The 15,757-nt window shown below is 41.2% G+C and overlaps 2 protein-coding genes across 7 annotated transcripts in view; both read left to right on the top strand.

The window, feature by feature from the left end:
• Positions 1 to 5,111, top strand: part of LOC105386363 (myosin-IIIb) — a 34,541-nt gene extending 29,430 nt beyond the window's left edge. The window contains exons 12-22 of the mRNA XM_048633127.1: positions 7 to 302; positions 439 to 731; positions 896 to 1,170; positions 1,264 to 1,429; positions 1,643 to 1,856; positions 2,085 to 2,225; positions 2,452 to 2,600; positions 3,003 to 3,181; positions 3,822 to 3,905; positions 4,181 to 4,285; positions 4,625 to 5,111. Coding sequence (XP_048489084.1) covers positions 7 to 302; positions 439 to 731; positions 896 to 1,170; positions 1,264 to 1,429; positions 1,643 to 1,856; positions 2,085 to 2,225; positions 2,452 to 2,600; positions 3,003 to 3,181; positions 3,822 to 3,905; positions 4,181 to 4,285; positions 4,625 to 4,979 — 2,257 coding nt within the window. The 3' untranslated portion in view covers positions 4,980 to 5,111. The remainder of the gene's footprint in view (positions 1 to 6; positions 303 to 438; positions 732 to 895; positions 1,171 to 1,263; positions 1,430 to 1,642; positions 1,857 to 2,084; positions 2,226 to 2,451; positions 2,601 to 3,002; positions 3,182 to 3,821; positions 3,906 to 4,180; positions 4,286 to 4,624) is intronic.
• Positions 5,112 to 5,862: 751 nt separating this feature from the next.
• LOC105386362 (alpha-catulin) overlaps positions 5,863 to 15,757 on the top strand; it is a 75,387-nt gene continuing 65,492 nt past the window's right edge. For 3 of the 6 annotated variants that reach the window (XM_048633121.1, XM_048633122.1, XM_048633118.1), the window contains exons 1-2: positions 5,944 to 6,090; positions 10,781 to 10,958. In XM_048633121.1, the coding sequence (XP_048489078.1) occupies positions 5,998 to 6,090; positions 10,781 to 10,958 (271 nt within the window). In that variant the 5' untranslated portion in view covers positions 5,944 to 5,997. Of the gene's footprint in view, positions 6,091 to 6,482; positions 6,935 to 10,780; positions 10,959 to 15,757 lie in introns of those variants that run through there. The other 3 variants (XM_048633123.1, XM_048633119.1, XM_038112458.2) reach the window with 3 other exon arrangements.

Raw genomic sequence — 15,757 nt, 5'->3', positions numbered from 1 at the left:
TTGCAGCACTGACCAACTCTGCATCGGCTTGCTCGACATCTTCGGCTTCGAGAATTTCACGAGAAACTCTTTCGAGCAGCTCTGCATCAACATCGCCAACGAGCAGATCCAGTACTACTTCAACCAGCACATCTTCACGTGGGAGCAGCAGGAGTACATGGCTGAGGGGGTTCCGGTAGACCTGGTGGAGTTCTCTGACAATCGCCCAGTTCTGGACATGCTGCTGTCCCGGCCTATGGGACTGTTGGCGCTGCTGGATGAAGAAAGCAGATTCCCTCGGTCCACTGATAGAAGTCTAATCGGTAAGCCTGAGAACTGATTTTCATTTTAATATTTTTAATTGTATACTTAATCATCGAGAGAGAAAAAAAATGCTTTCGATTTCTGCTCTTTGGAGTTTTTTGAATGTTCTAACCACTCATGTTTTTGTTTTTGCAGAAAAGTTCCACAGCAACATAAAGAGCAAATATTACGTCCGTCCCAAATCTGATGCAATATGCTTTGCTATCCACCACTTCGCCGGCCGCGTGGTCTACCAAGCGGAGAACTTTCTAGAAAAGAACCGAAACTTCTTGCCTCCAGAAGTGGTTCAACTGATGAGGCAGAGCCAATACGACACCATACGATTCTTGTTCCAGTGCCCGATCACCAAGACGGGAAATCTGTACTCGCCGCTCCAAGGAGACATCGACTCCAGGACATTAGAGAGTCCTTCTAGTGATAGAACTAGGGTAAAGATATTTAATTTTATATGTTATTTTATATTATTTGCCAATTTCATATGTTTTTTTTTCTAAATGTATTTAACGATATCGGCTTTACAATTCAGACGTTTTTAAAACCTGGATGTATTTTATGTAACTGTCCATATTTTTATAATTTACTCCGTCTACAGGAACGATTCAACAGTAGAGGGCTAGCCTCTCAATCTCGAGCCCAGCAGACAGTCTCCACATATTTCCGATTCTCGCTCATGGAACTGCTACAGAAGATGATGAGTGGAACTCCTCAGTTTGTCAGATGTTTGAAGCCGAACGACCTCAGGTCACCGAAGCACTTTGACTCTGCGAAGATATTGAAGCAGCTGAGATATACAGGCGTGTTGGAAACAATCAGAATACGCCAGAATGGATTCTCCCATCGACTTCCGTTCGATGACTTTTTGAAAAGGTATTTTTTGTTTTCATATTTTTCTATACAATCGTAGTTTTTAGAGGAAGATGAATGCATCAACAGGGTATCTTAATATATATTTTTTTGCAGGTACAGTTTCCTAGCGTTCAGTTTCGACGAGGAAGTGAAGCCGAACCGCGACACGTGCCGCCTGCTGCTGCTCCGACTCAAGCTGGACGGCTGGGCCATCGGCAAATCCAAAGTGTTCCTCAAGTACTACCACGTTGAGACGTTAGCCAGGATTTATGAAGAACAGGTAATTATACAACTTTTACATTACTGAAGGCCTAGCATGAGGTGCAAGACGCTCACGTCAAGACGTGATAAAAGTTTTCCGACGCACTCGCTCTCAAAGCCGCGCGATTTGAGCGGGCGCGATGCAAAACTTTTGTCACTATAATTATAATCTAGAAGTTTTAATTTTTCAAATGAAAATACGCCTATATCTAATAAAAAAAATAACCCTCAGATTCGAAAAGTGGTGCTAGTGCAAGCGAACGTCCGAGGCTGGTTGGCGCGTCAGTACTACCACAGACTCAAGGCGCAGATGGCGATATCCGTGTTGACGCTGCAGAGGCACGTCAGGGGATGGCTGACGAGGAAGCGGCTGCAGGAGCGACAGAGACAGCTGGCGAGAGAGTTTCAGATGGAGCAGGACAGCCAGAGGAGGCAACAGAAACCTGGTGAGATGCTTGAGAGTATTAATTGGATGTAAAATAAATGAATACTTACACTCGTGAGTAATGAAAAAGTTCCGGTGACATAGCAGCTTTATACCTAGTGGGTGGAACATTTTCATTGCTCGCGTGTAGTCCTATGCCATTTATCATTTGGCATCCTACTCTGCATAAAATTTGTTGCATTCCATCCAATCTTATCCATTTCTAACGAAATCGTTCTGTTAATTTTAGGTGCGCCTAACAAGAACAAAGCCATGATGAAAGCTAAGTTGCTGAGACGTATGACGTCGCAGGAAAGTGATACCAACGAAACCAACTCAGGGAATAAAGAGAACGTTGACACGAATAAAGCTGCAGTTGTTATACAGAGCCGTAAGTTTATTTTCTTTTACAACTCCAATGAATATAAAACCCTAAATCATGGTTATTTAGCCCACCAATTAACGGATTCGACCAACACATTCCGCTTTAGATGACGGATCTGTACTAGGAGTACCAAGTAAAGATAATGATGGCCAACGCCATAATAAGCATTTCTTATCTTTCATGGATCTTTTCTTGGCTGTATTCTATCTATATCTATAATTCTCATTCTCAGACTTCCGCGGCTACACAGCCCGCCGGCGCTGGGCGAAGGGGCGCGCGCCGCCGCCCCCCGCGCACTCCCCGCCCCCCGCGCCGCACCTGCTCATGCAGCAGTACTCCGTGCAGGAGCGAGCCAAGCAGCTGCAGACTTTCGCAGACCAGGTCAGTGGAATCCTCCAACCCATGCGCCTTGATGAATCCACTTTTTGGACTACGCATTCCTAACTACGCTGTTATAGACTTTAACGGGGGTGAAATAATTCAACGGACCCCGATTCTTCTTCTTACCATTTCTCTAATAAACATAAGAGTGAAATTAGCGTCAGACGCTGGATGCTCAAACAAACTTTATAATTCACTAGATATAATATCGGTTTTATCACGATGTTTTCTTTCTGCATGTACTAATATTATCAATCATGTCATCATTTACAATCTGAAAAGAATTTTTTTGCCATTTATTTTCTCCTTATTTATTTACTTATTGTGAAATGTTGGTAGAGCAAAAAAAATTATACTTATTGAATTTTAATTTGAACCAATTTCTTACCCCAAAACTACCAGGTGCACAGCAAGAACCAAGAGGTGCACAAGCTGCTGCGTCGCAACAAGCCGGGCGTGCGTCTGTCGGACGTGAAGCGGCCCCCGCCCGGGTACCAGGCGCCGCCCGGGTTCACCCTGGTGCCCGCCATCATCAGGGGACAGCCCTCGCAGGTCGAGCAGGACGCTAGTCGACTGTCCAGGTGGGTTTGGATGCTGATTGATTGTGTCTTGTTAGGGGCCTTGGTTTTACTGTAGGAGGATTTTTAGGGAACTAGGTCCTTGGATGGTTTTTGCCTTGTACTATACCTAGGTACTTTTTGGGAGTGTTGTTGGAATTTAGTTTCTGAACAACCTGAAGGCAGGAATATTTTATGCTTATAATGCATTATCTACAATCTTTACCGTATCCTCACATTGAAGGTGGAGCAAAATTATATTTTTATATAGGTACTACAATGCTATTAGTATGTGGTGTTCGATTTACTGAGCAGCCCAACCCATAGCGTGCTTGAATCCCGTTAGAAGATATATCGACGATAGTGCAAACTGGATTACTTAGGTACACTTATAAGGAAGTCCAACGACGTTGATTGTTGCAGTTTGTTATAGCTCCAAGTACCTATAATACGAATAACTTTAAACCCCCATTAACATACACTTTGAAATTCATAAACCCACCGAAATAAGGATTTACTTATATTATGTATACTTTAGACGAAAAAAGGAAAGTGTCCTTATTTCCTTTCATAGTTATACATTGAATGTTTATTTTTGTCGTAATTTACTTGTTGCAAATATTTCCAACGTTGTTCACGCTGCCTCCACTCGGATGCAACTCAGTCCGTCGCCCGAGTATCTCGAGAGCCCCGCCATACCGTGGGACGAGCCCTTTCTCAATAAAGACCACATGTTCTCACCACAGAGGTTGGTTTCGTGTTGTGCCGTCCTTAGATGCCCTAGTTAGTGTCATTAGCATTAGGTATATTTTCATCGTTAGGATGAAGCTAACATCATCCTAATATATTGATGAATGGCGGTCAAACTTGCGTTGCGTTGCTGCAAAGATTTTGGGTTTTCTTTTAAATCACCTTTTGACAAAATGTCTACGGTGCGGCGCCACAACGCACTGTTTCACTTTAACTCAATTCCATCATAGCATCAAACCACTTTAAAATCTAACAATCTTCCATAAATTCCAGGCTGAAGCAGTCGCAATCGCGCAGCTGCGACGAAGAGAGACCTCTCCAAGTGAACCACAACTGGCAGAACCTGCAGTGCAGCCGGCAGTGCGGGGGACTCGTCAGGTACCCTTGACTTACAGTCCTTACCCCCCTCCGTATACCCCCGACTAAGAGTTATGTGCTTGCTTTGTTACATGTCTTGAATTGGTCAGGATGAACAGGTAAAGAATTTTGGTAATTGGGATTAGAGTAGTTTGTCGTCATCTACCTATCTGCTGCTCTATTTTACACACTCACTATATTCAACACTTTTCCTTTTACCTAATTATTATTTCACCTTTCCTTGCATAGTTATTATTAGAGCTATTGCTTTACCTTAAGTATCATACACACAGATCACTCGCTTGCAATATACACATATAATAAAGCCAAACTTTTCACCAAACTCCTTCACATTTCCAGCGACAAAATAAACGAGCTGGTGAAGCAGGCGCAAAGAGCGCCACCGCCGCGGCCCAAGTACCCGCAGACGCCGCCCGACCCCGAGTCAGACTTCCGCAAAGTCCTCAGAAACTCCCCGGAGATCCTCGCCACGCCTGTCTTCAGCTCCGACGACGACTACACCGAGGGCCCCTTCCGCTTCAAGCAGCTGCTGCGCCCCACCATGGGCCCGACCGAGAGCCTGAGGAAGCGCAAGGTGCGGAACTCCCCCGGACAGAGCCCCTGGATGTCCGACAGCTCCCAGGACAGCACCAGCTCGCGGCTGCTCTACAACAAGCGGAGACCACAGATCAGCATGGGTGTTTATTATAATTAGTAGTTTTCCGATAGAACGGTGGTAGAATTGTGTTTTCAGTAGTTTTCGAGTCATTTTTACGGTTCTTTTTTGCTAATAGTTCTTTGTTAAGATTTTTCCATAAGTGTACTTATAAAGTTATGAATGAACTTTTTAATACTTAAGTAATAATATTAATATAAGATTAATGTTTCACTGTGTTTTTAAAGCATCTTAGTAAAAGGAGCGATAACCAAAGTTTGTATAACGCTATTTTGTTTTTCTTTATAGATTTTTATGTGTGTTTTCAATGTCATATTTTATTTCTTTGTTATGTTAAAGATAACTTTAAATCAGTATTATTATTTTACTTGCATACTTTATATTAATTATCTATGTAGTGGGCGATGAGTTCTGAAGCCATAAAACTATAAATAAGATCTGTTACCACCTGCATCCTAAAAATCGATGTGAAAGTAACCTTCATGAAAAGTTCTGTAAATAATCTTACAGTGCGGAAATTTAAGTTTGACAGATCTAAATTTAAGTTTTATGCCTTGGGAAACAGCTCTATTGAATTTATTTATGAAGAATGATCTCACCTATTAATATTAATTGTAATATTGTAAGAAAAATAATTGCCATTGCAGTTCATTATAGGTTGCACTTCCTGAAACTATTGAAGCCCGAAGTTAAATCATTGACAACTTATGTGATAATGTGCCAATGATAATTTTATGTTAATAACATTCTGTATGTTTGTTTAAGAAATGAAATTAAATAAAGATGATAACAATAATTCATGCTTTCCCTTTATTCCCTTGTAAACAGTACATTTTTAACTCAACACAACACTTAACATCACGCACGTGAGCCTAAAAATAATGTTCGCAACCAAAACAAAGTAAAGCACGTTAACGTAAAGTTTTATAAGCCACAAGAGTGCGTGGTGAGTGTGTGTGAGGTAAACAGTGGGGCGGCGGGGGGCGCGGGGGGCGCGGGGCACGTGGCCGCGCCGACCAATGGCCGCGCGCCGCCCGCGCAGTCGCCTCGCCGCGCCATGGCCGCCGCCGGCCCGCCGCCGACACTAGTCGACCTCACACAGATTAAAACTATATCCATTGAGAGAACCCTCCTCCCACTCGTCAAGCAGGTACGTGCACCCTGCACCGGCCTCCACAGCCGCCCTCTAACACTCTGCTAACCCCAAAGCTTAAATGTGATGTCCTGAAAGCGCACTAAACAGCGTGACGTCTGCACGCGAACATAAACGTGTCTGCGGCGTCCGCTTGCGTCCCACCGAGGCTACGGCTATAAATCCAGTTCTTACGACTAATCTAAAATTATCTCTCGCTTTTCATGTGGACGTTAACCTAAACGTAGAGCTGTAGACGTCAGATGACGTCCCACCGAGGCTACGGCTATAAATCCAGTTCTTACGACTAATCTAAAATTATCTCTCGCTTTTCATGTGGACGTTAACCTAAACGTAGAGCTGTAGACGTCAGATGACGTCGCCATGTTGATTGGAATTTCGCGCGCGAGTCAACAAACTGTTGCACGCTCGGCGCGCGGTGCGCGGCGCGGCGCGGGGCGCGTGGCGGCCGCTACGAACGCAAGGCCTACGAGGAATTGCTACGGCGTAGCTGCTACGAGATCATTTTCAGCTTAGCACGAGACCAGCAGATTTATATTATGTTTCGGGGTTGTACAGGGATGAAAAAAAGTTGGAGGCTGGTCAGGGAGAGTCGCACGTGTGCGGGAGGGGTGCGGGCGGGCGCGGGGTGCGGATCGATGGCCGGGGCGCGGGGCGGCAGTGCCGCGGCGGCCGCGGGCGGAGGCGGAGTGAGCGCCAGCCTGCGCCGTGACCGCGACCGCCGCCGGGCGCGCGAGCCCCCAGCGCGACCACGGCGCCGCGCCAGCCCCACGCGCCGGCCCGCGCCGCAGACATGGACGCGCTGTCGGACGACGACGACTACTCGCGCCGCCACACGCAGGTAGCAGCCCTGACCTTGAGCTCCCTCCCAGCCCCGGCCCGGCCAGCCTCCCGCGACCCACGTGGGCCTCGACTTGTGTAGTGGAACCTGCATGGCGCATACCCGAGCACGTCTCCTCTTAATAAAAAATAAAGTGCTTTCCCGCGTGTCTCCGTAGCGTACCCACCATCCCGGGCATTCCACGAATGTAATATATCCACTTTAATTAGTGTTCCAGTGTTATTGCACGGCTCTAGATAGCATTCCCTCACTCAGAAAATGTCAAGGAGACCCTCTGATCTTATTACGTATTTGTTTAAATAGATTGCCTGTAGTCACCTAGTCACGCAGTATCGCGGCATGTAATGATACCCTACACTCTGATAACAAAAATAAGCAACTGACTCCAGCTCGGTTACAGATTTATTTGCTAGTAAATCCCGTGACCCGTCCGATTTCAGGAGTGGCTCGATTTATTGCAAACAGAAGGAAAACCCACCGAGCGTTTTATCAAAGTCATACTGAAGTAGTAGCAAGTCATGAGCAGTGGCTGTGCTGAAATGTATGAGTCAACTGTTTCAAATGCGTTAGAATTAAGTACGTTTATTTTGGAGAAAACACAGAAACAAGTGCGTAGTAACATACATTACTGAACAACCCTCAATTTGTAATAATGAAGATAAAATACACCTTCATTGAATCTTACTGAAAATTTTAAGTCCTAAACAAAGAAAAATCTTATATGTACCTTTATACTGTACAGGTAGACTTATTAGTAGAATTTCTTCTATCGGACCGGAGACAAAACTACCTTAAATCTTCAAGTTAACTAATCATACTCAGAGGAGACATTGCTTTACCTATAGATATCTAAAGATGTTCTCACTTTAAATATTTATTCTAGAGTTTTATATCGCATATTGCATAAGCCTGCATACTTTTTAATGAAACAATTTATCGTGGGCTATCATTTCAATTAGTTTAATAGTTGCGAGCCCTCTTTGAAACGGTCTATGAATAAAACCTCATAATTTGCATAAATAACTAGAATAAATAAACTGGGAAAGCACCGACTGAATTGTAAACTATTTAATTAGAGGAGCAAATGCAACAACAAACGGATTTTTCTCACAGAAGTACCTTTATGATTTATTTGTTTAAATTTGCAAAAATGAACAAACACTACAACCAAACCAGGTGTTTCACCGGGATGAGACACATCACATTCGGTATTTTTGGATAGGATTCACACAAAAATGCGTCCACTTCATCAGCATTGCCGACGCTATACTCTATGCATTTGAGTAAATCCTTTTCTTATGATACGATAGGTAGACGCTTACCTTTACCATACATAATAATATCAATTTTTAAAGACATTACTATGATGACATGGCAACATTATCTTTGGGTCGCACCGCGGCGGGGCGGTGCTGGTACAAAAGCCGGTCAAGTGTGAGTCGAGCTCACTCGATAAGTGTCGGAAGGCAACACAGAGTCCATTCTTGTAACTTCCTGAATATTTTTCACGGGGAACAACAATTTTTCTTAACATTATGGAAAAATAGTACCTGTACATAGACATAATAGGTTTGGTTTTTATAAAAGAAACCTTCAGTGATACGTAATAAATACATCATCCAAATCGGTCGATACGTATTGTTTTAATAACGCGATATATTTATTTTGATTCTACAGCTGTTAGGAGATAACTTGAAATAAGTCTCAGTCTTCTTTTGTCTTTGCCAACAAAATCATATTATGCGTCGTGCTAGGGTTAAAAAATAACAATTAATCAACAATTACAGGCCGTAAGCATACATTACGCTCGCGTAGAGACGAACTTTGTACCAATACCTACGACTGCGGCAGTCAGCTAATGATGCTGCATAATACGCTTACAACTGTAATCCCCGAAGTAGCAGGCAGAGGAAATTGAGACTTCTTGATGCCAGCTCTCGGCTCATAAACAGCATAATAATAATAATTATACACGTAACATTTCAATGGTTTAATTCAACCTACATCAGACGGAGTTTTGGCAAGACCGTATTCTTAATTATTTCATGAGGAACGAGCACAATAAGTATACTTAGGTACTTAAGTACATTTATTTTTTACCTGATTAAACTTGACAAAGATTACATGTGATGAATATAAAAAAACTTACTAGATATATAGGCAACTAAATAAACCACCATTGCAAGACTTTTTGATAAGGGCAACAACGTTCCAACTTTAGTGGAACCATTAATCTTATACGTGATAGGTACCTACTCGTATAGGTTGGTACTTACCTGATAACTATAAAACTAGTTGAGTTAAGGAAAATGGCAGATATATCGTCCCGCCGCCCGCCGCGCCGTGGGAAATCTACTTTCTACCTTGTTATAACATGTCAAGACCCTGAAAAATAAGATCTATCTTGAGGCCTACCTGAATAACAAATAAGTAGATACAACTTTAAAATATCAAATTATACAGGCGGTTGCAAAAATTTAAAATATGTAAGCTGAAAGGGGGCAGGGTGGACTCGGGAGCTCATTATGAAAAACTTTCCTGCTACGACTGTGGAAAATTTGCGAATTTTATTCTACTTTCTCCATGGAAACTTTTTTAGTCACTTTTATTCCAAAGGTTGCAAAACTAAACTTGTTTTGAATGAATCCCTGAGCTACTCCGTCCCTTTTTAGACTACCATTTATACTGCATCCTGTACATAGAGGTATTACTTAAATAATATAGGAAAGGACAGTCATGTTGAGCATGAATCTAGTTTTATCGTATACAGCAGTTTTTTTTTACTAGACATGTGTAAGTAATTAGTATTTAAAGTAAAACAGTCATTGAATACACTACCTATAGCAACACAAATGCTACCATTATTTTCCATTTTAGAAAGCCGTAATACCAGGCCTCTAGTCCTTTGTAGCCTTGAATCATTTTCCTTTGTAGCCTTAGATCATTGAAACGAGTGAGATATTTTGTTGCGTAATGCCTTTGATCCCTGCCCAGCTGATGGCAGTGAAGTGTGAATGTGTGTACCCCCTATTTGTGGGTGGGTTAGGTATGTAGTGTAGAGTATGGCTATACGTTACATACGACGATAAAATGTGACTAATTTGCGACGATTGGGGCTAAATAGTTAGTTATATATTTTTGAATATCTAAAAATTAATGTACAGATTTTTGCGCAAACGTACTTGGTGTCTTGCTCACTTGATTCAACTACTACAACTACTTTTACAATCTTCTAAAATTTGAAAAACAAAAGAGTGAGAAAATTGCGTCATCATGATGCAATGACAAATGAATAAAGAGAGGACCCATAAAAATCGGTACTTAAATACATATCGTCGTCTCTTTTTAACTTATAGGTGTTATCGTATGTAAAAAAGGACAACAGTAGTTTTGTCTTTGCCTAAAATTACAACATTGCGACCGGTCGCCATGTTGATTGACATCCAAACACAAGGTACTTCAGCTGTCAAACAATTTGTCTGTTTACATTTTTCAAGAAAAAAACCGCCATTTTAATTGACACCGACGATTAGGTAGGCGCATTTTTTTCGTGGATATGCCATGTCCTCTCTTTATTCCTTTGTCAATGTCATGATGAAAGAATTCACTGTTCTGATAAGCGTCAGTCACTGTTTGCCTGGGATGCTTCTTTCTTGCAATACTATACCTACTAACGGCCAGTTACAATAACTCTATCTACCGATGACTGGTAGTTACTTTCATACGATTTTGACAGGATGTTACCTTTGTTGTATCAAAATAGTATTAACGTAATCATCGGTAGATAAAGTTGTTGAAACTGTCAGCTAATAATCAACTATACTAACCCTCCCCCCCGCTCCACAGATAAGCAGCCTAGTCTCCTCTCGCGGCGAAGCTGCCTCCGGGGCCGCGGTGCAGCGTGTGGGCGCGGCGGTGTGTTGCGCCGTCGAGCGCTTCGTGGCTGTTGGAGAGAACATAGCCGACGACAACCCCGACGTGAGGCACAGCATGGTGTTGGCTTGCAAGGAGGCCCGCGCTGCCGGTGAGTGTAGCAAGGAATACCATTGTAATACATCTGCAACCAGTGCGGCAAGAAATTACTTGCTGTTATTGGCTAAGTGTAGCAAGTAATACCATTGTTAGGGCACCCGCACACTAGGCAGCCAGTAACACATATGACGTTGTATGGGAGCCCGCCCCTATATAGGCAGCCGCGAATTCACATATATTTTACAGGCTGCCTAGTTAGGCAGCCTATAGATGCTATGGGCAATGATGAATTATAAATCTAGGGGTCAAAGTCGCTTATTTAGTTTCTGAGGCGTGAAGGATAATTGAGGGTGGTAATAGACCTATGACGTTAATGAGGTTTTGGTAGTAACCAGTGATAAGGGGTCAAGAAATGAAATACAAGAAATATATGTCGGTTCCTTTGCCCCCAATAATAAATATTAGTGAAATAATAAACTTAGGCTGTTAACATTTCCAAGCCATTGACATATATATTACTAGCGTAAGGACAGGGCCTCCCACTCAAAAAAATGGCACCAGCGCGTTGGCCCTAAAATCTTAATTTTAGGGCCAACGCTCCTCAGTCGACAGTTGTCTGTGGCCGAGAGATGGTCTTGTGAATCTTGTGATAAATATGTAGTTGTGTTGTGAAAGGCTGCAAAAACCATTATACGAAGGTCAAAAAGAAACATAGAATATCGTATCATCGGTAATTACCATTAAATTAAGTAAATAAACAATGATAAAGTGATAATTATTTTACTACCAAAGTCTACAATGGCCGCGCGCTGTAACCTTGTGAGGACGTCATTTTTTGTTGACTATCCTCCGAGAACATTTTCTTGTTGCACACACTTACGTTTTGGAGCGTGATTTTTAGTCCATTTGTACGGGACGCTCTACAGGTCTACAGCCCAAAACAGTTTTAATTTTAGTAGTTGGATTTGTCTTAAATTATTGATATGGCGCCTGCAAATAATAAAACAATGTCCGGGATGGTAAATTATTAACGCACGTACAAGGTTACGTCGTCAAGATAGTTGCTAGGCACTGACATAGTTCAAACAAATTATGACAGATAACAGTTATTTTGCTTGTATGAAGAAGGTTTGAGTAAAATGTTCTGAAGGGCCTATCCTTCCTTTTGAAATCATTGTTCCAAGCTTTATTTTTCGCATCCAATCTACATCTAGGTAGAGCCGGCGGGTCAGTAAATCATGAATTTCCCCAACATTTATAAGCACCGCATAAATTGTGGTTCATTTTCATACTCAAAATATTTCAGCGTACGCCGGAAAATTTACGATACAAAATAGTGATGTACCGCCATCGTGGTGACGTCACAGCTGGCGAGGTGGCGACGCGGAAACGAATTGACAATTTGTTGAAATAAAACTAGAAACGGAAACGGAGAAAAATAGAAATAGAATTAACAGCTATTGAGCATCAGCGAGCGCCGGCCGCGGTGCGCCGCATGGCCAACCCTTCTTTTACTTTCTTATTTAAGTAGGTATTTGTTGAAATCTTTGCGACAAAATATTATTTATTTTTTAGGGTTCCGTATCCACATTGCTTTAGGGATTCTTAATGCCAATGCTTCATCATATGTAAGCGGATAGTTTACACCACCCTACAACATTTTTCGCTCCCGTAAATTGTGTTCAATGTTCCTTCACACATTTTCGATCAGCAATTTTCGTTCACCGGTGAAATTACGTATGAAATTCAGGTAGAGCCTTCAACGATCTATAATCCAGCACAGTTTGATCTTATAAATTGGATTATTCGAGTCGACTAGGCGATGTTGCGGAAACGAAGGTCTCGAGATTAAACTTGAGGTAGCTACAACGACCAATGTCAGCATTCTACGTTACCTTAATACAGTTATTTATTTTATTTATTTATTTCTAATACTAATTATTTTATCTAACAGGGTACACCTAACACAATAATACAGAAACAACAAACAATAACAAAAACTTTCATAAACAATATACACATAATAATAAACATAATAAACTAACCAACACTTAACATAACCTTTACGAACTCACGAAAAGAACATGTGAGAATGTCAGTCCTCTCAGCAGAAGCCTGGTTTATAAGCCTAATAGCCCTAGTGAGTATATACATGTATACTTACTTATATAACAAAAGGTACGTACCTAAATTTTACCAACGATTAATGTTTTAATAACTACCAACGTGTTTCTGGTAGCTACGACGAGTAGTTGACGATATTAACATAATAAATCAAGTGCAGATGAGGTCGGCGACGAAGACGGCAAAGTTTCATGAAGTTTTGGAGCCGCGCGTCATTTCTGTGAAATAGTTCATTCGCCATTTAATCAAGAGTAGGTAATAATGGCCTTAAATTTGACTCTTATATATAGTTAGGATTGAAGATTACTTTTAATGGCGGATTTCCCACGGGAAAACTTTTTAAGGCGAAACGAAGCTCGCGGGAACAGCTAGTATATAATATAATTAGTAATTTAAAATATTTATTGTTGCAATGTAAACGAAGCTATACGCAGTATCATTGTGCCAGTTCCAGCTGCAAGCTGAAACACATGTTGCTTTTCTTTTTGGCTGTTCACCAACATAATGGTTATGGCTTATTTGGCTAAAATGTCACCCTAATAATACATCCCCCGTTGGTCAGTCAATTTGTGTGTACTGATTGCTGGTTTGCTGGTCGGTTTTCGTATAATTTAATAATCAGTCCACCTAGTAATGACAGACAATGACACATGAATAGACTAAAGTTTCTGTCAAAGGCTTCTTATGAAAAAAATATGTGATCACTTTTGAAATTGATTAAAGGTTACTACAGCTGTCAAGTAAAATGCAAAAGGAAATGACAGCTAAGACGGAACTTCAAAGTTACGCGAGCGTTAGTCATTTTGGCGAGTTGCTGTACATTAGCAGTGCAAATTAAAAAAGTTGTTGGGAACGGAAGGGCCGGGCTCCAACCGGCCTTATTCAAAAACTGGAATTAATTGACATCGACACAGATCGCGAGGGACCAGCGGCTTTTATTGCAACTTGGTAATGGCCGCCACTGCCAAGGGACCTTAATATTAAAATTGCTTTTAACTTTAAAACTGATACCTTTCAGCAGTTTCAAAATGGATGTCGAATAAATGCAGGCAATCATATATTTAAAAGGAAATAATTACATAATGGTTTTATGGCATTCATGGAAAGCAATTTCCTGTAATTACAAGATACATGCACTTATTCCAAAGCTTTTTATAAAATAGAGCCGTGGTGGTGTACCTATCCATACGGCATAAAACTCATAAAATGAAGCTACTAGAGAACTAATCTTAGCATATTACGCCGATAGCTGTAAAGTATAATTTGTATAAGGCTATGTACTATTTATATACTTACCTATGTAGAGCCCATACTATACCGTCTTGAGACTCTTGAGGGAACTGAATCAATAGATCGGGCGTAACTCGTGTTTGGATAAGGGACTAATGAATAAATATACACACATCACTTGGCTCCGATTTGATTTGATCACATATTTGACATTCCTAATTGTGTTTAACCCCTGTGGATTAAGCCACGCTTCGATACAAAGTCGTTAGTACACGCTACCAATAGTCAAAGACTTGAATGATGCGTGCCCTATAAGTTCAATAATTTCGGTTCATTATTATAATAATTAATGGAGTATAGCTAATACTTAATAATATCAGGGATATTCCAACTTTAAGTACGTTATAAATAATACGCCAATGCCAGAAATCCCCCCTATGATCGGAATCCTGCGCTAGTAGGTACATAATAGGTATATTCCTGCAGTGAGTACTTCTACTAAATATTTAATTCCTGTTATTATGAATTTAATTAACTCTTAGGTACTTACATTAGTTATTTTATAGAATTATTGGAGAACTTACCAAGACTTAACGTTTCACTAAAGGTTCAGCTATTCAAATTGCATGACTAATTCGTAATACAAAGTCCTTGATGAGATTTGTTCAACTACCCTGAGTTACCAGTGTTATTCTAGTAACTCTTCTTGGCAGTCAAGACTAGAGGAAGTGAGTTGACAGTTATATTTGTCTTGGGAACAAATGAGGGTCCAGGGACCAACTAAGGACCGCACACAATATCTATCTATCTATGTATTTGTGTAGATATATCAGCTGTCCGACACCCATAACACAGGTTCTGCCTAGCTTGGGGTCGGATGGCCGTGTGTGAGAAGTCCCCACATATTATTATTATTATTATTATTATTATTATTACAATATGCAAATGTCGTATGTTCCATCATACAAATAATATCAGCCTCAAGTATTGTTATACAGAGTGTTACATAAAGGTATAATAAACCGAAAGGGGTGACCTGCGTTGTGGCCTTATTGTCAATACATGCTGAGCTGGTGCCTTTTTGACGCTCTGGACCAGAACCTTTTATTTTATTCTTTGTTTTGTATCGTTGTTTTCCTCTATTTTATGTTGGTAAGTAAGTCACCAATTGTCGGCTCGCGGTGTCATTTTTGCAACATCCTGTAGACTGGAGTCGAGGCTCGTATTCTCGTATTTTCCGAAACTGGAACGAAGCCGTCTCAGTAACAAGATTAGGAATCTGAGGATCGAACCAAATCTAATAACCAGCCTCAATTCTCGTGACAACCAAATGATGGGTGCGAGAGTGAGCATAGCGGGCAATGTTTACATCCTATAGCGTTATCCCCGACTTAAAAAGAGGTGTTATCTACAAGTAAGAATTTATAGCACAAGCTTCGATTCCCCGTTAAGAGTTTGTTGTAGAAATTCTGTATATTCGGTTTTCGGAAAGAAAAT

This window comes from Plutella xylostella, chromosome 5 (assembly GCF_932276165.1).
Source record: "Plutella xylostella chromosome 5, ilPluXylo3.1, whole genome shotgun sequence".
In the NCBI taxonomy this organism is placed as follows: Eukaryota; Metazoa; Arthropoda; class Insecta; order Lepidoptera; family Plutellidae; genus Plutella; species Plutella xylostella.
This window is presented reverse-complemented; position numbering and strand designations above follow the sequence as displayed.